This window comes from Cyprinodon tularosa, unplaced genomic scaffold (assembly GCF_016077235.1).
Source record: "Cyprinodon tularosa strain WSP-4 unplaced genomic scaffold, ASM1607723v1 ctg67, whole genome shotgun sequence".
In the NCBI taxonomy this organism is placed as follows: Eukaryota; Metazoa; Chordata; class Actinopteri; order Cyprinodontiformes; family Cyprinodontidae; genus Cyprinodon; species Cyprinodon tularosa.
In genome coordinates this window covers 1,649,875-1,669,032 of record NW_024039418.1, presented here as the reverse complement: position 1 = coordinate 1,669,032, position 19,158 = coordinate 1,649,875, and the positions used below count along the sequence as shown (strand labels likewise).

At 37.3% G+C, this 19,158-nt stretch overlaps 1 protein-coding gene across 3 annotated transcripts in view; it reads left to right on the top strand.

Moving 5' to 3' along the window:
- phkb (phosphorylase kinase, beta) overlaps window positions 1-19,158 on the top strand; it is a 209,300-nt gene that overhangs the window by 83,994 nt on the left and 106,148 nt on the right. For all 3 annotated transcript variants that reach the window (XM_038267335.1, XM_038267334.1, XM_038267336.1), the window contains 3 exons: window positions 6,495-6,572; window positions 11,115-11,273; window positions 12,694-12,788. In XM_038267335.1, coding sequence (XP_038123263.1) covers window positions 6,495-6,572; window positions 11,115-11,273; window positions 12,694-12,788 — 332 coding nt within the window. The remainder of the gene's footprint in view (window positions 1-6,494; window positions 6,573-11,114; window positions 11,274-12,693; window positions 12,789-19,158) is intronic.

Sequence of the window (19,158 nt, the reverse complement as noted above, 5' to 3'; positions counted from 1 at the left end):
TGTGAGCGGCCATCTGCCGAGGCCGACTGGGGTTCAAGGAGACAGAAGCAGAGATACAAAAAGCAGCTGTAAAAGGCGGCCCCGTCCAGGAAACACACAGCCAGGCAGACGAGCTCCAAGGCAGCTCCCATGCCAGATGACGAAGAGAGCACATCCACTCAGTCACGGTCAGAGAAACAGGACCACACTGGAAAACCGGCCGATCTCCAACATCTATAAACAAGGGTGTTGATAGAAGCAGCACAGCTGATGTTTCTTTCCAGGATGACGTCACAGCCAAACAGGAACAGACGAGGCAAAGCTACTCTGAGGAAAAGCAGAGAGAGCAGAAGGTTAGAGATTGAACTAACAGATTCTGCAGAATAGGAGAACAGAGAGAGAATGAAGCAGAATGATGAAATGGGGGTCCCTATGTCCTCCAAAAGTCTAAGCCTATAGCAGCATAACTATAGAGATAGCTCAGGATAACCTGAGCCACCCTAACTATAAGCTTTATCAAAAAGGAAAGTTTTAAGCCTAGTCTTAAAAGTAGACAGGGTGTCTGCCTCACGGACTAAAACTGGTAGTTGGTTCCACAGGAGAGGAGCCTGATAACTAAAAGATCTGCCTCCCATTCTACTTTTAGAAATTCTAGGAACCATTAGTAAACCTGCAGATTGAGAGCGAAGTGCTCTGTTAGGAACATAAGGAACAATCAGATCTCTGATATCAGATGGAGCTTGGCCATTTAAGGCTTTATATGTGAGAAGGAGGATTTTAAATTCTATTCTTGATTTAACAGGAAGCCAATGAAGAGAAGCCAGGATAGGCGAGATATGATCTCTCTTTTTAATTTTCATTAGAACTCTGGCTGCAGCATTTTGGATCAGCTGAAGGCTTTTAACTACAGTTTGTGGACTTCCTGATAGTAAAGAATTACAATAGTCCAGCCTTGAAGTAACAAATGCATGGACTAGTTTCTCAGCATCACCCCTGGACAGGATATTTCTAATTTTTGTAATGTTCCTCAGATGAAAGAAGGAAATTCTAGAAACCTCTTTGATGTGGGATTTAAATGACAGGTCCTGATCAAAAATAACACCAAGATTTTTTACTTTATTATCTGAAATCAGTTTAATCCCATCCAAATGAAGTGACTGGCTAATCAGTTTCTTTTTCAGAGACTCTGGTCCAAAGACTATAACTTCTGTTTTGTCTGCATTCAGGAGCAGAAAGTTAAGGGTCATCCAGGTTTTTATGTCTTCAAGACATGCCTGTAATCTATGTAATGGGTTAGCTTCATCTGGATTTATAGACAGATATAGCTGGGTATCATCAGCGTAACAGTGGAAATTAATCCCATGCTGTCTAATAATTCTACCAATTGGGAGCATGTATAAAGTAAAGAGAATTGGTCCTAACACTGATCCCTGTGGTACTCCACAGGTAACCTTTGAGCGTGTTGAAGATCTATCATTAACATGAACAAACTGAATTCGATCAGATAGATAAGATTTAAACCAGTCTAGTGCTGTTCCTTTAATTCCAACAAAATATTCAAGTCTTTCTAAAAGAATATTATGGTCAACTGTATCAAATGCAGCACTAAGATCCAACAGGACGAGCACAGATACAAGTCCATTATCTGAGGCCATGAGAATATCATTAGTGACTTTCACCAGAGCTGTTTCAGTGCTATGATGAGCTCTAAAGCCAGACTGAAACTCTTCAAAAAGTTCATTATGGTGGAAGTGATCGCAAACTTGTTTGGCAACTACTTTCTCAAGAATTTTGGATAAGAAAGGAAGATTGGATATAGGTCTATAATTGACCAAGTCATCTGGGTCAAGAGACGGTTTCTTAAGCAGAGGTTTAATTACAGCAACCTTAAAAGCTTTAGGTACATATCCCTGTAACAGAGATAGATTAATCACATCTAAAATGGAGGAGGAGATCAAAGGGAATACCTCCTTAAATAACCTGGTTGGAACTGGATCTAACATACAAGTTGAAGGCTTAGATGAAGACAATAATTTTGCTAATTCAGAGAGTTCAACTGGATCAAAGCAGTCTAAACCCGGTTCAGATTCCATGACTACCTCAGGTACAATCGCGGATAGAGGAGTGCTTATGATCTTATTTTTAATAAGATCAATCTTATTTATAAAGAATCCCATAAAATCATTGCTGCTAAGAGCAGGTGGAATGGACGGTTCAACAGAGCTATGGCTCTGGGTGAGTTTGGCAACTGTATTAAAAAGAAATCTAGGATTATTCTTATTCTCCTCTATTAATGAGGAGAAGTATGCTGCTCTTGCTTTACAAAGAGTCCTCTTATACAGCAGTAAACCATTTTTCCAGACTAGGAAGGACTCTCGCAGGCCTGTGGAGCGATATTTTCTCTCCAGTTTCCTAGCATTTTGCTTCAAAGTACGCAGCTCTGCATTAAACCAAGGAGCAAGCTTTCTATTTTTAACGGTTTTCATTTTCAAAGGAGCTGCGTTGTCTAAGGCAATACGCAGAGAACTAGCAACCCCATCAACAAAATCATCAACCTGTGAAGGGGAATAAGCTAAGCTTTTGCACTCTGCAGCACTGCTCAGTGACACAGAGGAGAGAGAAAGTGAAGCAGATTCTTTAAAATTTATAACTGCACTATCTGATAAAGATCTACTAAAATTGAACCTTCTTTTGGGGGAGGAGAACTCTGTTAAAGTAATCCTGAAGGTTATTAGAAAGTGGTCAGAGAGGACAGGGTTGTGAGGAAATACTGTTATTTCTTCACATTCTATGCCGTATGTCAGCACAAGATCCAAAGTATGAAGATGAGAATGCGTGGGACTATTCACATTTTGAACAAAGCCAATAGTGTCTAAGATAGCATTAAAGGCTGCTCTTAAGCTATCGCCTTCAATGTCAGCATGGATGTTAAAATCTCCCACTATGATGACTAGGGGTGTAAATCACATCCATCATGGCGATTCGATTCAGTATCGATTTCCTGAACCAACGATTCGATTATTTTCGATACTCAAGAATACACCACGATTCGATTCGATTCGATTAATCGATTATTTTTTTTATTATTATTATTATTTTTTTTTTACACCTTACAGGCTAAACAAAGTTTCAAGTTTGGAATAAATCAATGAAAGCTGTAATATCATTATGCATTTTCTTTAGAAACAACAGCAAATAACAGAAGTAGAAAAGTTGCATCAAAAAATACTGCAAAAATACTGCACAATATCAGTGTAATCAGTTCAATGCAATACCTCGGCTCCAGAGAAACTGTCCAACATATTTTTTTAGAATGTAATAAATATACTCAGGAAAGAGAGATGTTGCGTAGAGAGTTAGACAGGAATAAAAATAAACTAGATATAAGGAAATTGTTTCAAAGGTCATCTGGGGATGTAGTTTTTGGTAGTATTTTTAATTTTCTAAGAAGAACGGGTATTTTAGGGAGAATATAATAATTTGTCTGGTCCATACTCCATTCTGGAAGGTGGCGGTAATGCACCTATAAGTTGTTTGCCAACCGCCATTAAATAAAAGAAGAAGAAGAAGGCTCCAGTGTCGACGTCACCGCCCCCTTGAGAGATGCTGCACCTCTCCCAGATTGTAGCTGATTGCAAACAGTGCCGCAGACAGCAGGCCGGCTTGTTTTGTTTTTATGACCGAAATTGCGGAAAACAACTCGTGAAGTTCGACCCGCTAGAAGAGCGAGGTGCGCGAGACCGCTGGGACCCTTTTTCCAGCTGAATCTCCGCTCTTTTTGCCCCATTGTCCCTCCGTCGTCGGACTAAACTCGCCCCCACTTCCTCATCGCCTCGGCCGTATCTAGACCCACAGCGTGTAGCCCAGACCACGCTTCAATACTGAGCATAATTTAAAAATGTCTGTGTCAAGCTTGCTGCAACAAACTGCTGTAAGAGTATAACCAGGAAGAGCGGTAGGAGGGCATAATGGGTTTAGCGCCACCACAGCACGGGAGGGGGAATTACACCCAGGAGCAAATGGATAAAAATAGACCGGAGGAAAAAAAAACATGAATCGATTCTATTGCGGACGTGTCGATGCATCGGATCGTCGGCTTTTGGATCGATGCATCGATACAAAACGATTATTATTTACACCCCTAATGATGACCCTGTCAGTATTTAATACCAAATCAGAAAGGAACTCTGAAAACTCATCTAAAAATTCAGAGTAAGGACCTGGTGGACGATACAAAGTTACAAAAAGAAGAGGTTTTCTTGCCTTGAAATTTGGATCAGGGAAATTAAGGGTTAAATGTTCAAAAGAGTTGTAGGTATTAATTGTTTTGGGAGTAATCAGTAAGTCAGACTGGAAGATTGTTGCTACTCCTCCTCCTCGCCCAGAACTTCTGGGGATGTGAAAATTTAAATAGCTTGAAGGAGTTGCCTCATTTATGCTCACATAATCCTCTTGCTGCAGCCAGGTTTCTGTAAGGCAAAACAAGTCAATGTGATTATCACAAATCAAGTCATTAACTAGTAGACTTTTAGAGGAAAGCGATCTTATGTTAAACAGACCGCATTTAATTGTTTTAACTTTTTCCCCAATTGGAGTTATTTTGATTTTAATTAGATTATCATGATTTACTCCTTTGGGAATCTTTGCTAATTTATTAGATTTTGGTCGTGGGCAAGACACTGTCTGGATGGAGTAAAGAGTGGGTAACAGTAGAGAAGCTGCAGAGATGTGTGTTAAACTACAACTCTGCTTCCTGGTCTGCACCCTGGGTGGTCAGGGTTTTGGAGGACTAATAAATGTGGCCAGATTCCTAGAAAGAAGAGCTGCACCATCCAAAGTGGGATGGATGCCGTCTCTCCGAATCAGACCAGGCTTTCCCCAAAAGGATTGCCAATTATTAATGTAGCCCACGTTGTTTTCAGGGCACCACCTAGACAACCAGCGGTTGAATGACGACATGCGGCTAAACATGTCATCACTGGTCAGATCAGGGAGGGGACCAGAGAAAATTACGGAGTCCGACATTTTTTTGGCAAACTTACACACCGAAGCCACACTAATTTTAGTGACCTCCGATCGGCGTAACCGGGTGTCATTACCACCAGCGTGAATAACAATCTTACTGTATTTAACCTTATCCTTAGCCAGTAGTTTCAGGTAGGATTTGATGTCGCCCGTTCTGGCCCCCGGCAAACATTTGACTATGGTCCCTGGTGTCTCTAATGCCACGTTTCTGACTATGGAGCTGCCAATCACCAGAGTGGGCTTCTCAGTGGGTGTGTCACTGAGTGGGGAAAACCGGTTAGAAACGTGAACGGGTTGGTGGTGACCAGTGGGCAGAGATCCACGACTACGCTTTCTGCGTACAGTTACCCAATCGCCTGGCTGCTCAGGCACTTTTGGAGGACAGCTACGTGGGGGGCCTACTTTAACTCCTGGATGTTCAACAGCCTGAAGCCTGGATTCTAACTCTGACACCCTCGCCTCCAAAGCTACAAAAATACTACACTTATTACACATCCCATTATCACTAAAGGAGGCAGAGGAATAACTGAACATCTGACACAGAGAGCAGGAGAGAGGAGAGGAAGAAGGAAGAGTTGGAAAAGAGTCAAGGGAGGGAGAGAGAGAAGCCATAGCAATGCTAAGCTAGCGCTAGCCTAGGCTAGCTACTCCTTGCTATCAGAAATAAAACAGTGTGAAACTGACAAGTGCTCAGTAGAAAAGTGCAGCAGAAGGTGCTATGTTTTAAAGTAGTCAGTTAGAGTTACTTAGATACAGAGATATCACAGAGAAAATAACTTAACTTCAGATGGAGATCCTCTGAACAGCTGCACACTCAATTCAGTCACTGACTGTGTAGGATTCTCTCATCCTGCGAGCATGTGGTAACAGTAGATGTTCGCTTGCATTTTTTTCGTTGACTCTACAGCAATCCCTTACCCATAGCATGCTTGTAGCGACAGTGGAGAGGAAAACTCCCTATTAACAGGAATAAACCTCCAGCAGAACCAGGCTCAGTGTGAGCGGCCATCTGCTGAGGCCGACTGCAGACAGAAGCAGACATAGAAAACAGATATAGAAGCTCTGATCTACAAACACTTTCTATGTTAGAAGAAGTAACTATAAACTGTAGCTCTGCATGTTACTCTGTCTAGGAAAGAAATCGATAAGCAGATGAGATATGAGTTGGTTCTCATATCAAAAGAGGTAAAGGAGAGCATATACAGTTAGTCGCATTAAAAGCTGAGCCTATAGCTAGTTCTAAGAGAGAAACAGGACTACACTCTGAAAACAGGCCTTACTCCATCATCTATTATCAGAGCTGATATTTCTCTCTAGGATAGAGCCACAGCCTAACAGGAATAAAGCCACTATAACGAGAAAAACCAGAGAGAGCATAAAGTTAGAGGTTGCGCAAATTAACCTCCGTTCATGATTTGATTGAAAAGCTGTTAGAAAAACTAAGGTTTGAGATTAAAGCCTGTCTCATCTCTGTCCCATCTCTGTCTCAGGTGTGTTCAGAGGAAACAAGGAGCAGGTGAAAGAATACCAGGATCTCCTTGAACCAATCATCTTCCAGTCTTTTGAGGGTGAGTGATTAGTTAATGTGTAAATACACCAAACGCATTGATTGCATCTGAGGTAAGCACAGCAATGGGTTCAGCAACAGAACTGTTGCTACATGGGTGAGGAATTTATTCAGTGATATGTGGGTAAATTATCAGTAATATATATGTCCCAAGTTTTGATTTATTAAAAGTCGGTGTCCTGACCATTAGATTAGACTATTAGTTTGTCACAACTATAAACATCTTCTGACTAAAAAAAAAACTTTAGTTTGTGTTGTTTTGTAGAGAGATCACCAAGTAGAGGGCGCACTTTAGCTTCCTTCTGCTGGTTGATGAGATGAAGGGAGGTTTGATGAGGTGTTTGCAGGAAGGACTTTGATGCTTATGGCGTCACATTTATTTCAGCACTGTCTGAGGTCACCTACACACTGGAAAAACCATCTAGAAATAAGTAAAACTGTCTAAAATTAAAGGCATACTATGCAACATTTTCCAGTTAATTAATGTGTTCCATAACGTTTTGGATGATTAAATGAGTCATTTCAGGTCGAACAAAGGTTTTCTCGGCCGCCCTGGTGGTCTGTAGGGGAAATACCGTACTTGCAATTGCAGGAGCCCTCGGCCCGCACCCACAGGCTCAGAAGTCTCGTGCATCGCGAGGGTCGGTCTTGCTTTACGGCGAGAACTGCTACACACCCCCATTTAAAAGAATGCTAGTTGCTAGCGCAGTGCCGATATTTGTGCAGTTATCATGGGCGGAACCAGCGAGAAAACAGCCAAAGCCCATGTCGGAGCAGGCAAGAAAGAGGAAAAGGGCTCTGGACAGAGAGAGGAGTCGTACACAGGTTATTTAGACAGATGCATAACAAATAATGTATGAAAACATGCTAAATTTTCAAACTCGAAACAAACAAAATAGTCACTTACCGCAGTAGACATGGTGATTCGTTGCGTTCGCCTGTCTGCTAAGCTCAAAACAACCGCGCCTGGCTTGACGGAGAAACCAGGAGAACAGCTGTGCATATTTACAACGGTGCACTTTTACTTTCGCCCTCTGGGGGGAGCCTCGCTGGAAAATCAACACCGGCTGCATAGTATACCTTTAAGTGCATTTCCCCTTAATTTTAGTAGGTTAATGAGATGATTTGCCAATGGAATGAGTATTTTTACTCTTAAAATAAGATATTTAGATAAAGTGCACTTGAAATAATAAAAATGCAATTGTGTTTCCTTATTTAAATGTAAATTGTCTTGTTCCATTGGCAAAATGTCGGTTATACCTTCTCAATTTAAGAACAAACGCACTTATTTTAAGAAAAAAATGACTTATCTAGATTTATATAAAATGTAAAATGTTTTTTTCCATGCTTACACTGGAAAAAAAATCGAACATTTTACATTTTATATTTTTTAAATATAAAATGGAACATTTTATATTTTTTAAATATAAAATAGAACATTTTATATTTTTTAAATATAAAACATAAAATAGAACATTTTACATTTTATATTTTATAAATATAAAATGTTTTATTTTATATTTTTAAAATATAAAATAGAACATTTTATATTTTATATTTTTTAAATATAGATTTAGATTTTTTCCAGTGCAGCTTGGAGAAGTCCAGCACAGTGTCTGTGGAAGGGGCGTAGCCACATTTGTATTCACTGCGACACACGCAGACGACCTGGTTTCTAAGTATAAATCAGTCTTAAGTGGAATTCACTACTGTTCTTGCCCCCAAAAAGCACAATTATTCCTCATGGATTAGTGCTATATTTGAATAAACAGTTGCATAATGACATACAGTGATACTTCCTCCCCGTGCTCGGGACCTTAGCATGCGCACGGACCCAAGCTCACGTTGGAGGAGCTGGCACGCGCGATTTTCTGCCGTTTCTCGCACAGGTGTGATTTTGTTCTGCACTGGTAGATAAACGATGTGCAGAAATAGTTTAACATACCTGTGAGTATGTTTATTTTCTTCACGGGTGTTTTGAAATAAATGTGACGCCATATTGGATGTTTTTTTTTTGTTTCTTCCTTCCCAAGGAGGAAGGTGGTGTTTTCTTCCTCCTTAGATGAACTTTATTTTTGTGCTTCATATCTGAGCTTCAGATTTATATCCCTGACCTTTTGCCAGTTTTTTTTCCTCTCAGTGATTAAAAAATTTCCTCTTATTAACCCCTGTCATTCATATTCATCCACCACTTACTGCTCACAGGAGGACGGAGATGTTCTGAACCGATGAGCATAAACCCTGACTTTATTATCCACCTGCAACCATTGCAGTGAGGGGAGAGCATCCCATAATAAGAAGTTTCCCTTGGTCCATTCACAATAGAAGAGGAATAATTGGAGTGTAGACAGGATAATAGAGGGAGATATAAGTCGACTCCATAGAGCCTTAGTTCTTGTTCTGCATAAATTAGCACAGACTCCTGAAGTTAATTGGCTGAACTTTGGAGGATAACATGGTTTTTATTTCTTTGTTTTTACGATTAATGTTAATCAGAAAGCAGAAGACAGACTTTTGATTAGTGCTTTGAAAATGATTTGTTAATTCTAGATGATTTCCTAAAGCAGAGACATGCAGTGTTGCACTTTTATTTCTACATGCAGAATGTAGAAACAAATTATATCATTAGGCCAAAAAATGGCAGTTTAAAACATAAACAGAGATCGACCTGAATTCAGACCTTAGTGTCGGCCTTCAAATATCAGTCAGTTTTAGACTATAGATATTTTTTTATTGTTTTAAAAGATCCCAGTGAGGTTTTTTTTTTTAAGGGAGTCCTAAAAAAACTGGTAACAGCAGGTAGATTTAAGTTTATCATAAATAAATATTGAAAATCCTAATAATATGAAATACCTCTTTTAAAACAAAGCTTAACTGCATTAAAACTGTATCACATGTGACTACTGCTGATTACTTAGAGAATCAGGTCAGAACCGTCACTATTTCCAACCTACAGCAGGGATTCTCCTGCGGCCGTGAGCTATGAAGATAATCTGGAGCGGCGTAGAAGAAGATGGCGCAGGAGGCTTGACATGATGTCATATCTGTACGCTTATATGTTAGTGTTTGATCCGAGCAGGTTATAGACAAAACATGCTTCCTATTGAACTGGATGATGGACCTCTGTCCTTTTTTTCTTCTTTTTTTTTTACAGAAATATTGTTTATTTATTTGTAGTTAATTGGTTTGCTTTTTTTTATTAGAGCCACAAAAATTATCTTATTTTTTTATTGGAATTTTAGAAGATTTATTGTTGGTTATAATAGAAATACATGGAGCCTATATAAACATTTTGAATTTAATAACGTCAACATGCTCTATCCAGAACTCCTCAATTGGAAAAGCTTTATTTTTACCTGGTTTATTTTAATAAGAAAATCTTGTTCTAATAATCTTTGGCTATCAGATTATTAATTGAAAAAATAATCGACAGATGAATTGATTTGCAAAATAATTCTTAGTTGTAGCTCTAGATCTGATATCTACGGGAGAGGATTAGGGCCACTGAAAAAAAAAGTTAACTGATTTTTAAATTTTATTTCAGTTTGATATGGGAAAAAAGTCAGGATTCTGACTTTAATCTCAGAATTCTGACTTTTTTTCCCATTTTAAACTGAAATAAAATTTAAAGATCAGTTAACTTGGCCCTAATCATCTTCCGTAGATATCAGTGTCTCTATCAGTCCAGATACTGGAGAATCTTCAAGATCTGGTTACAATTGGCCTGATCTATGGGGGCAGCTCTATTCAGTCTATTTCTATAATACATTTAACTTAGGTTAAAAATATCTTGAACAGCAGAATAGTTTGATTCTGCATCTGATTAGATAAATATAGTCAGTTATAAACCTTAGAGTTACATGTTTGTTTTTACAATATAATTTGTCCTGTTAACAAAATTAACTGTTTTAAAACTTTCTTTCTGACTTTATAATAAACTGGTTGCCTTTTGGGACAGACATGTGGACATTTATAAAGATTGTGCCTCTATATAAACTGATTCCAAAAAATATAAACAGTAATGATGATTGACACAGCAAATATAGCTCTGGTATCTGAAGTGTATCAGGATCTGCAGATCAGAGGTGAGAAAATGTGGTTTGCTGAATCCAAACAGGTTACATTTCCCCCGTGAGATCATGTAGAAGTTATCTAAAGATAGCATAGCCTGGGAAAAAGACCCGGAAAAGAAAAAAAGCTTGAGCTAAGAGTCAAAGCTGCTCTGCAACCGACAATTTTAGGGGTACAATCCATCTGCAAAACAACCATCAAACAGATGGTTTATGGCAAGAATATCTAGAAACATAAATGTTTCAATTTAAGGTTAAGCACCAAATCCTGCAGTGCTTCAGTGGTAGTGAATCAAACAGAGAAGATAACTGTCTTCTTAAATGCAGAACCTGCTATCTATCCTCTCTGAAACACACGATAGCTTTCAAAATGACACTTTAAGCTGCAGTTGTTGTGCTTAGACAGTAGATGTTCTATTTGGACCAGCGGGCGACAGAAACACCGAGCTAACTACAGTCATCTCTCTTTGCAGGACACGCCGTCATCCCTAAATACTACTATGTACCGGCTGACTTTGTGGAGGCGGAGCAGAACAAACATGGCAGCCAGAAGCGTTTCCCTAGCAACTCTGGTCGGGATGGGAAGATGTTTCTGTGGGGTCAGGCCCTGTACAACATAGCTAAGCTGCTCGGTGGGTTTCTCACAGTTTCACCCTAATCCGCACTGGAAAAACGATCTAGAAATAAGTTAAAATTTTCCTAAATTAAGTATATTTACCATTAATTTGAGTAGGTTAATTAGATAGTTTGCCAATGGAATGAGTATTTTTACTCTTAAAATAAGTTAATTAGATAATATGCACTTGAAATAAGACAATGCAATTGTGTTTTATTATTTTAAGTGTAAATTGTCTTGTTCCATTGATAAAATGTTTCTTTTATCTCCTCAAACCAAGAACAAATTAACCTATAAGAAAAAATGACTAATCTAGATTTATATAAAATGTAAAATGTTCGATTTTTTTTCCATGCTTACACTGGAAAAAAATCGAACATTTTACATTTTATATATTTTTTAATAAAATGGAACATTTTATATTTTTTAAATATAAAATTTAACATTTTATATTTTTTAAATATAAAATGGAACATTTTATATTTTATATATTTCTTAAATAAATTGGAACATTTTATCATTTATATTTTTCAAATATAAAATAGAACATTTTACATTTTATATTTTTTAAATATAAAATGGAACATTTTATAGTTTATATTTTCTAAATATAAACTATAAAATTGAACATTTTACATTTTATATTTTTTTAATATAAAATAGAACATTTTACATTTTATATTTTTTAAATATAAAATGGAACATTTTATATTTTATATTTTCTAAATATAAAATGGAACATTTTATATTTTCTAAATATAAAATGGAACATTTTATATTTTATGTTTTTTAAATATAAAATGGAACATTTTATATTTTATATTTTAAGTTTTTTAAATATAAAATGGAACATTTTATATTTTTTAAATATAAAATGGAACATCTTTTATTTTTTAAATATAAAATGGAACATTTTACATTTTATATTTTATATTTTTTAAATATAAAATGGAACATCTTATATTTTTTAAATATAAAATGGAACATTTTACATTTTATATTTTATGTTTTTTAAATATAAAATGGAACATTTTATATTTTTTAAATATAAAATGGAACATCTTATATTTTTTAAATATAAAATGGAACATTTTATATTTTTTAAATATAAAATGGAACATTTTACATTTTATATTTTATATTTTTTAAATATAAAATGGAACATTTTACATTTTATATTTTATGTTTTTTAAATATAAAATGGGACATTTTACATTTTATATTTTATGTTTTTTAAATATAAAATGGAACATTTTACATTATATATTTTATGTTTTTTAAATATAAAATGGAACATTTTACATTTTATGTTTTTTAAATATAAAATGGAACATTTTATATTTTTTAAATATAAAATGGAACATCTTAGATTCCAAAAATGTTTTAATGCTGTTAATCATTCCTTTTATTTCCATTTGTGTTCCATAACGTTCCAGTGGACGAGCTGATCAGCCCTAAAGACATCGACCCGATCCACCGATACGTCCCTCGGCAGGATCAGCGCAACGTCAGCATGCGCTACTCCAACCAGGTTAGCTTACACCGCTCTGTGTCCGTATTTCTATGCATTACCAAACTGAATATCAATCACTACACATGAACAGGATTTAATCTGATACCTCGATTAGAATAATGACCTCGGGGTTCCAGGTATTTACTTATTTATGTGTTCATATGTGGGAAAATAAAGGAGAACCGCTTTAATGATCAGTCGTCCATTACTGCACCAGTTCTCTACTTGTTAAGTAATTTACTCCACAAAATAATAACCACATCGCTGTTCAATAACAATAAAATTTTTATCAACATCTATTAAACCAAATGTTAAAATGGGGAAGAGAGATGAATAATTCAGTGAAGTAAATAATGCGTCATGTCAAATTTCACATCAGAGGATAATAAAACTATTAGCCTTAGAGATGTAGATAAATAAAGCCTTCATTAAACTGATTGAATAATGGTGGGATTTAGCTGAGGGTGTTTCTCCCTCCTAATCAGAACATTTATTAGTCGAGCATAGAAATCTGTCCTGTCTCCTGGCTGGATGAGGTGAAATGGACACACTGGTTGGCCTGAGCAGAAACCTCCTCGGGGGGGGGGGGTTGGGTTGGCTGGTTGGCTCAAATTAAAACAATGCAGCCAGTTTGACTGGCTCAGATTCTGAAAAATCTAAAAAACAAACAGCTGCTTTTCTTAAATGTTAATAAAGCAGATCTGCAGTCCTCGGCCGGCTGGCAATCAAAATACAAAACTGCAAAAAAAAAAGTGTTCATAAACTGAAACAGAAGAGGTTTCGGATTTTAATACAAATATCAAGAAAAGAAAACGCAGCAAAAAAAAAAAAAAAGACTGAACAGTTTAAAAGTGGGTAAATTCGCACAAGAAACACAAGAGTTCACCAATTAGTTCACCATAACAGCAGCTGAACTCTAAGTCACTGATGACCAAAGGTCCTCCCTGGTTCCGGGCCATCTTCTCATGTCTCTAGTCTTGTCCTGTACTCTTACCACACCCCCATCCATCGTAGCTTTAGGTCTAAGCTCTGCTGTATCTCTGCCTCAGTCACGTCTGCTGCTCTTCTAAACCTTTTCAGGCTGCTATAAAATCCAGTTTTAACCTTGCAGTAACCTAACCTTACTCCGCCAGATGGATTTGCCCCGCATATCCATCTGGGAACCTTCCGTTGAAGTAATTTTGGGAAGGGGCGAAAATACTGGTTAGCTGATTGGCCTATGTTGGTGATAGACGGGCCAAATAAACCAATCAGATCAACGAAGCATATGACGTACTAACAGAGCGACGACGAAGAGGAGCCAATTGATAGATCAAACTCTTGTCGAAACCAGTCGGGAGAAGAGCAAAAACATCTTTTCCTCTGAGAAAAGCCTCCAGAGCAGTGTTTTGCTCTTCTTTCAGTGAAGAAATACTCTGTAATTCTGATAAAACTTGCTGGATAGCCACGCTAACGCTAGTTTCATCGGCTGAAGCCGCCATGTTCTTTAGACTGAACTGTCGCGCTTCTCGTTGCGTCACACCTCAACCTGCCTCAAAGCCAATGCTGATTGGACGTTCGTTTGGTGAACGGCTCCAAATTTTCTTTAACGGAGAGTCTGCAGACTGATCTGCGAGTGAAACCTTGAAAGCTCGCGACATCAGGATGGTCTCACGAGGCTAGCAGTAACCTGGCAGGAGCCATATTGAATGTGGGATGGCTGCCGTTCAGTCTGTCCGTTAATTCAATTCAGTTCAATTAAGTTAAAAGGAGGGATGTTTAGTACAATACTTCGAGCTGATTGGGTGATGTGCCAGCTAGTACCCGCCTTCAATAGGATGCTTTCAGTCAATTGCTTCTTGAGTGTTTTCACAACTAGCTTAGAAGCTGATAAATCAAACTTTTTCCAAAGAAAATCACAGACATCCTTCCCATCTACAAATGAACAATGTGCTTCTCTCGGCTCCTTTTCTAAAAGAGAAATTGTCGTTGTTTTAGCTAAAACCGAGTCAATTGCAATATCAACAGGCGAGTCCTCCAGTGTAGCCATGTTTGTTATGCCCCAGCAAGGGCGTCATTCCTACATGTGCCGCCCCGAAAACACTGCTGGCATGTCATTGGTCCAACTCGCTGGTTGTTACGAGACGGATATATTAGCGAGACTGAAGACATTTCACAAAAATCCAGCTTAAAGCGGAAGATGAATCCAGTTTGACAGTCGGGATAAATGTAGGACTGTGATCTACATGCTTTGAAATAGATTTAAGTCTTCTAAGTTTTGTTTGCAGTACAGCTCAGATTGTTCGTGTTTTTCTCTTAGTTAAAGGAATTATAGGCTTGTGGCCTATAAATTAACCTCAGCTTTAACTGTGTTAAAAACTAACCTCCTTGGTGACATAGTGCATGAGCAGCAGCCTATTGTTCTAAGGAAACGTAGCGAAGCTTTATTGTTTCTGTTTCCTCTCCATATCAAGCCTTCTCTGTGTGTTTGTGGTCCATAATCACAGCTCTGGGCTGCTCCTACATTCTTCGTTTCTAACGGATCTTACTCTTGGTAGATCTTTGTGCAATGAAGTCTTAATTGTGTTCCACCCATCAAAAGCAAACCAGCAGAAGTTATCATATATCATGCCTCGCCAGCGGCCGAGCTTGCAGATGAGGATTAAGCCCAGCCTATATACTTGACTAAATGGCATCATGTCTGAGGTGTGATCCATATCGTTTGTGGCTGGCGATTCGGAGGAGATGAAAGCTGGAGATATTACACATTCAAGGGCTTCATGGACATTTTTTCCTCCGCCTATATATTCCATCTGTTTTAGTTGCTTGACTGATAAGGCAAAGCTAGAAGAAAGCAGAGGGAGAGGATAAGACTTTAGAGGTATGACAATTGCTAGAATAAATCCACGTATCTGCGGACGGAACAAAGGAAATATTTTTATCCCCAGTTTTTGAGTTTCTTCACTGTCTCCTGTTTCATTGTAGATAACATGTTTTACCTTGTGTCAGATTAAACTTCTCTGTTTCTAAGAATCGGGGCGCAGCTTAAAGCATTTGACTGGCAGTAGGGGTCTATGAAGGTAGATTTGTTTCTTTATTATTCAATCAAAAAAAAGGTTGCTTAAATCAAAAAATATATTTTCAATTAAAAAAATCTTCACTTCAATGAAAAAAAAAACTTTTCAATCAAAGAAAAAAGGTATTTGAATGCAAAAATATATTTGAGACTAAAAATAATAAATTTGAACACTGCTTTTCTTTGATTGAAAATGTTTTATTTGATAGAAGTGCAGTCTTTTTTGTTTAAAGCAACTTTTTTAATTAGTAGTTTAGTCCATTTCATCACACTATGCAAAAGTTTTATTTTCTATCCCATGTGTGGAGTTTGTGATGGGGAAAAAACATTCACCCGTTCTTTCACTCGTGTCGATGCCGGAGGAGAGTCAACAAAATAATTGGCTGAGCAATAGTGCGTCACGCTTACATTCTAAATTGATTCGTCATGAGCTGACTAATGGAGCCTTCAGAGCAGTTTGCAGAGATAGGTGTTGAGATACATGTTGGCCAATCACATGCCCCTCCCCCCTCCCGTGATGGAGCTGATCTGTTGTCATGGCGACATAATTCACCACCTCTGGAACAAGCAGTTCCCCTCCAAACCAGAGGGTGGCAGCAGTAGGGTGTCCTAATTAATCTAACATATTGTTAGTTAATCAATGATAGACTGACAACATATATGCATTAAAGGAATAGTACACCCAAAACATGATTAGCCTTCATTTTCTACTCACCCCCATGCTGAACAACACTCTGGAGTACTTTTTTGATATCTCAAATGCATCTGGAGATCTGGGAGGCTTCTTGCTGTCTGCTGACATTCAAATAATGGAGGTCTATGGCGCCCGAGGCAGAAAGGTCCATAAAAGTCCACAAAAAACGTGTCAATATTCCTCCATACTGCTCGTCCAATGTATTCCAAGTGTCCTGAGTGGGTAGCGTCCATAATTTACTCGAAACAAAGTCATTTAGAATGTTTTTAGAGCATAAACAGTAGTGTATAGGATTTCCTGAAAGCGCGTTCACGACGCTACGGAAACCGCGGCAGACCAACCCAGATGAAAGTGCGCATTCAGCGTCTGCTCTGCCGATAATGCAAGCGTAGAAGAAGAAATGTGCTGTTTACCTGTGCAAAGAAAGAAACAACGAAAGAAAAATGTCTGAGGACTTCAGTGCTGAGGAAGAGCATGAGTTCTTTGCCGAGCTGAATGCGCACTTTCGCTGGGGACCTCCATTATTTGAATGTCAGCACACTGATTCTTGAAACTTCGGCAAAAACATGTCCCACTAAGAAAAGTGCTAATTCTGTTGGAAAGAAATAAAATTTTCATGAATAAAAACAATCAAGGTTATAATCAGGGGGTCCTTTGCACAAATGCAAGGTTCTTTTAAAGTTTTTTTATTTTATTGTTAATTTAATGATTATATGCTGGCCCATTGCCTATAAAATCAGTTGTCCTTGGATAGGAGATAATCATTTCAACTTGATTAAAAAAACAAAAAGTAATAATTGAATTGAATAATATCTTTACCAAATGAAAGGGTACATTTTAATATGTATTTAAAACTACAAACAGTGAGTTTTGAACAATAATAACCATTATTTTGTGATTGTTCAAAATGTGTCCCACATATTTGTCACCACCGTCAGATATTTATAAAAAGCAATAAAATCAGGCAACTAAAAGGTCAACTACATGCCTGAGGACCCCATTTTCAAATCTTCAGCTCTACTGGATGCCTTAAGGTCACTCAAGCTCCTGTAGGTTTGCTATTTTCTCTTAAACTTGTTCATATTTTTTGGACACTGCTAATGTCACAACCATAACATGTCAACACCGTCTCTTTTGTATAAAAAATATTAGATTAGATTATGACATAAATGTTTACTTTTTAAGAAGAGGTCTAAAGTAGCTAGCAACAGAGGGGAAACAAGATGGCTAATGTGAACAACTCATGCATATCATGTGAAAGAGTAGGATTTTGTCACCACCGTCAGACGTCACCACCGTCAGATTTTCTGTCTGACGGTGGTGACGCACAGTCTGACGGTGGTGACAAAAAACTACAAATGGCTCTCAATGGAGGCTAGAAAATAATTGTTGATCTGTAATGTTTCATTAACCTCTTTTATATTTTTATTTATGTAATTCCGCCTAGATTTCTTACATATTGTATAACCCTAGGGGATGGGGTGTGCCTTCCCTGTCTCTCAATTCACTATTATGCCATGTTCATTTGGTTTACATCATTTGGGATGCACATAGTGCACCTACTACCTACCTACATAGCACATAGTATACAATATTCCTTGTAAGCTATGGCAGGGCAACATTTAACCAAATCTAACATTTACTGTAATTCCCCCCAATTTCATAGTCATTACACTCAACTTTGACTTTATGTATTTTAGGAAGTTATGGCTAGGAAGCAGCTATCTGTGAAGGAAAGAAGGAAAAGAAACAGGGAATATCAAAAGAAGTGTGAAGGCCTACTGACAAAAAACCTACATATATTCAAGCAATTACTCAGAAGGTTCAAAATTTCTACCATAATGCAGCACGAATGACAACTGACAAACAGGACACAATCACACGCAAGAAAATAAAGCATCAGAGAATGATTCTGACTGATAATGATATTTCTTAATTGTACCTTATATTCCTTGAAAAATATTTGTCACAGTGCTCATGATTGTTATTTTTTGGACCAAATAGTTAAATAAAGTTAATAAGCAAGAAACCATTGACTTGAATTGTATACAGTTTGGAATTGTATGTTGAAATGAGGCCACTGTCACCACCGTCAGTTCTAAAGTCACCACCGTCAGAGGGCTTTTTATTCGTTTTAAATTAATATGCTTGCAATATGTTTCTTCAGTGCTGTTCTCTCATTAAAGTAATGGTCTCTTTTAATACAAAAATATGTTTGTTAAATAAAAAAACATGACTTTTTCTATTTAGGCTTAAAGTAAACGTTATCTGATGTTAGATATTTTAAAGGACTACACATGATACAGTTAAAAAAAAATTAACAAAAATGATTATTCAACATTTAACAGCATAAATGTGTGCTAACAATGCCAGATAAAGATTTAAAAACTCTAAATACTTATTAGACCAAATAAATAAAAAATAATTAGCTTTTTATTGTGTCTGATGGTGTTGACAAAAACAAAGTAATAACTGGAAAAATGCCTATTTTATGAAAGAAATACAAAATGAGGAGGTTGCACCTGTACACTGCTGAACAGCCAAGACCTTGGTCTATAACAATATACCTTCAGATTTTGTAATCCAACTAACTTTTTATTTTCAAAATTAAAACCTGTTTTATCCAAATTCCCAAGAAT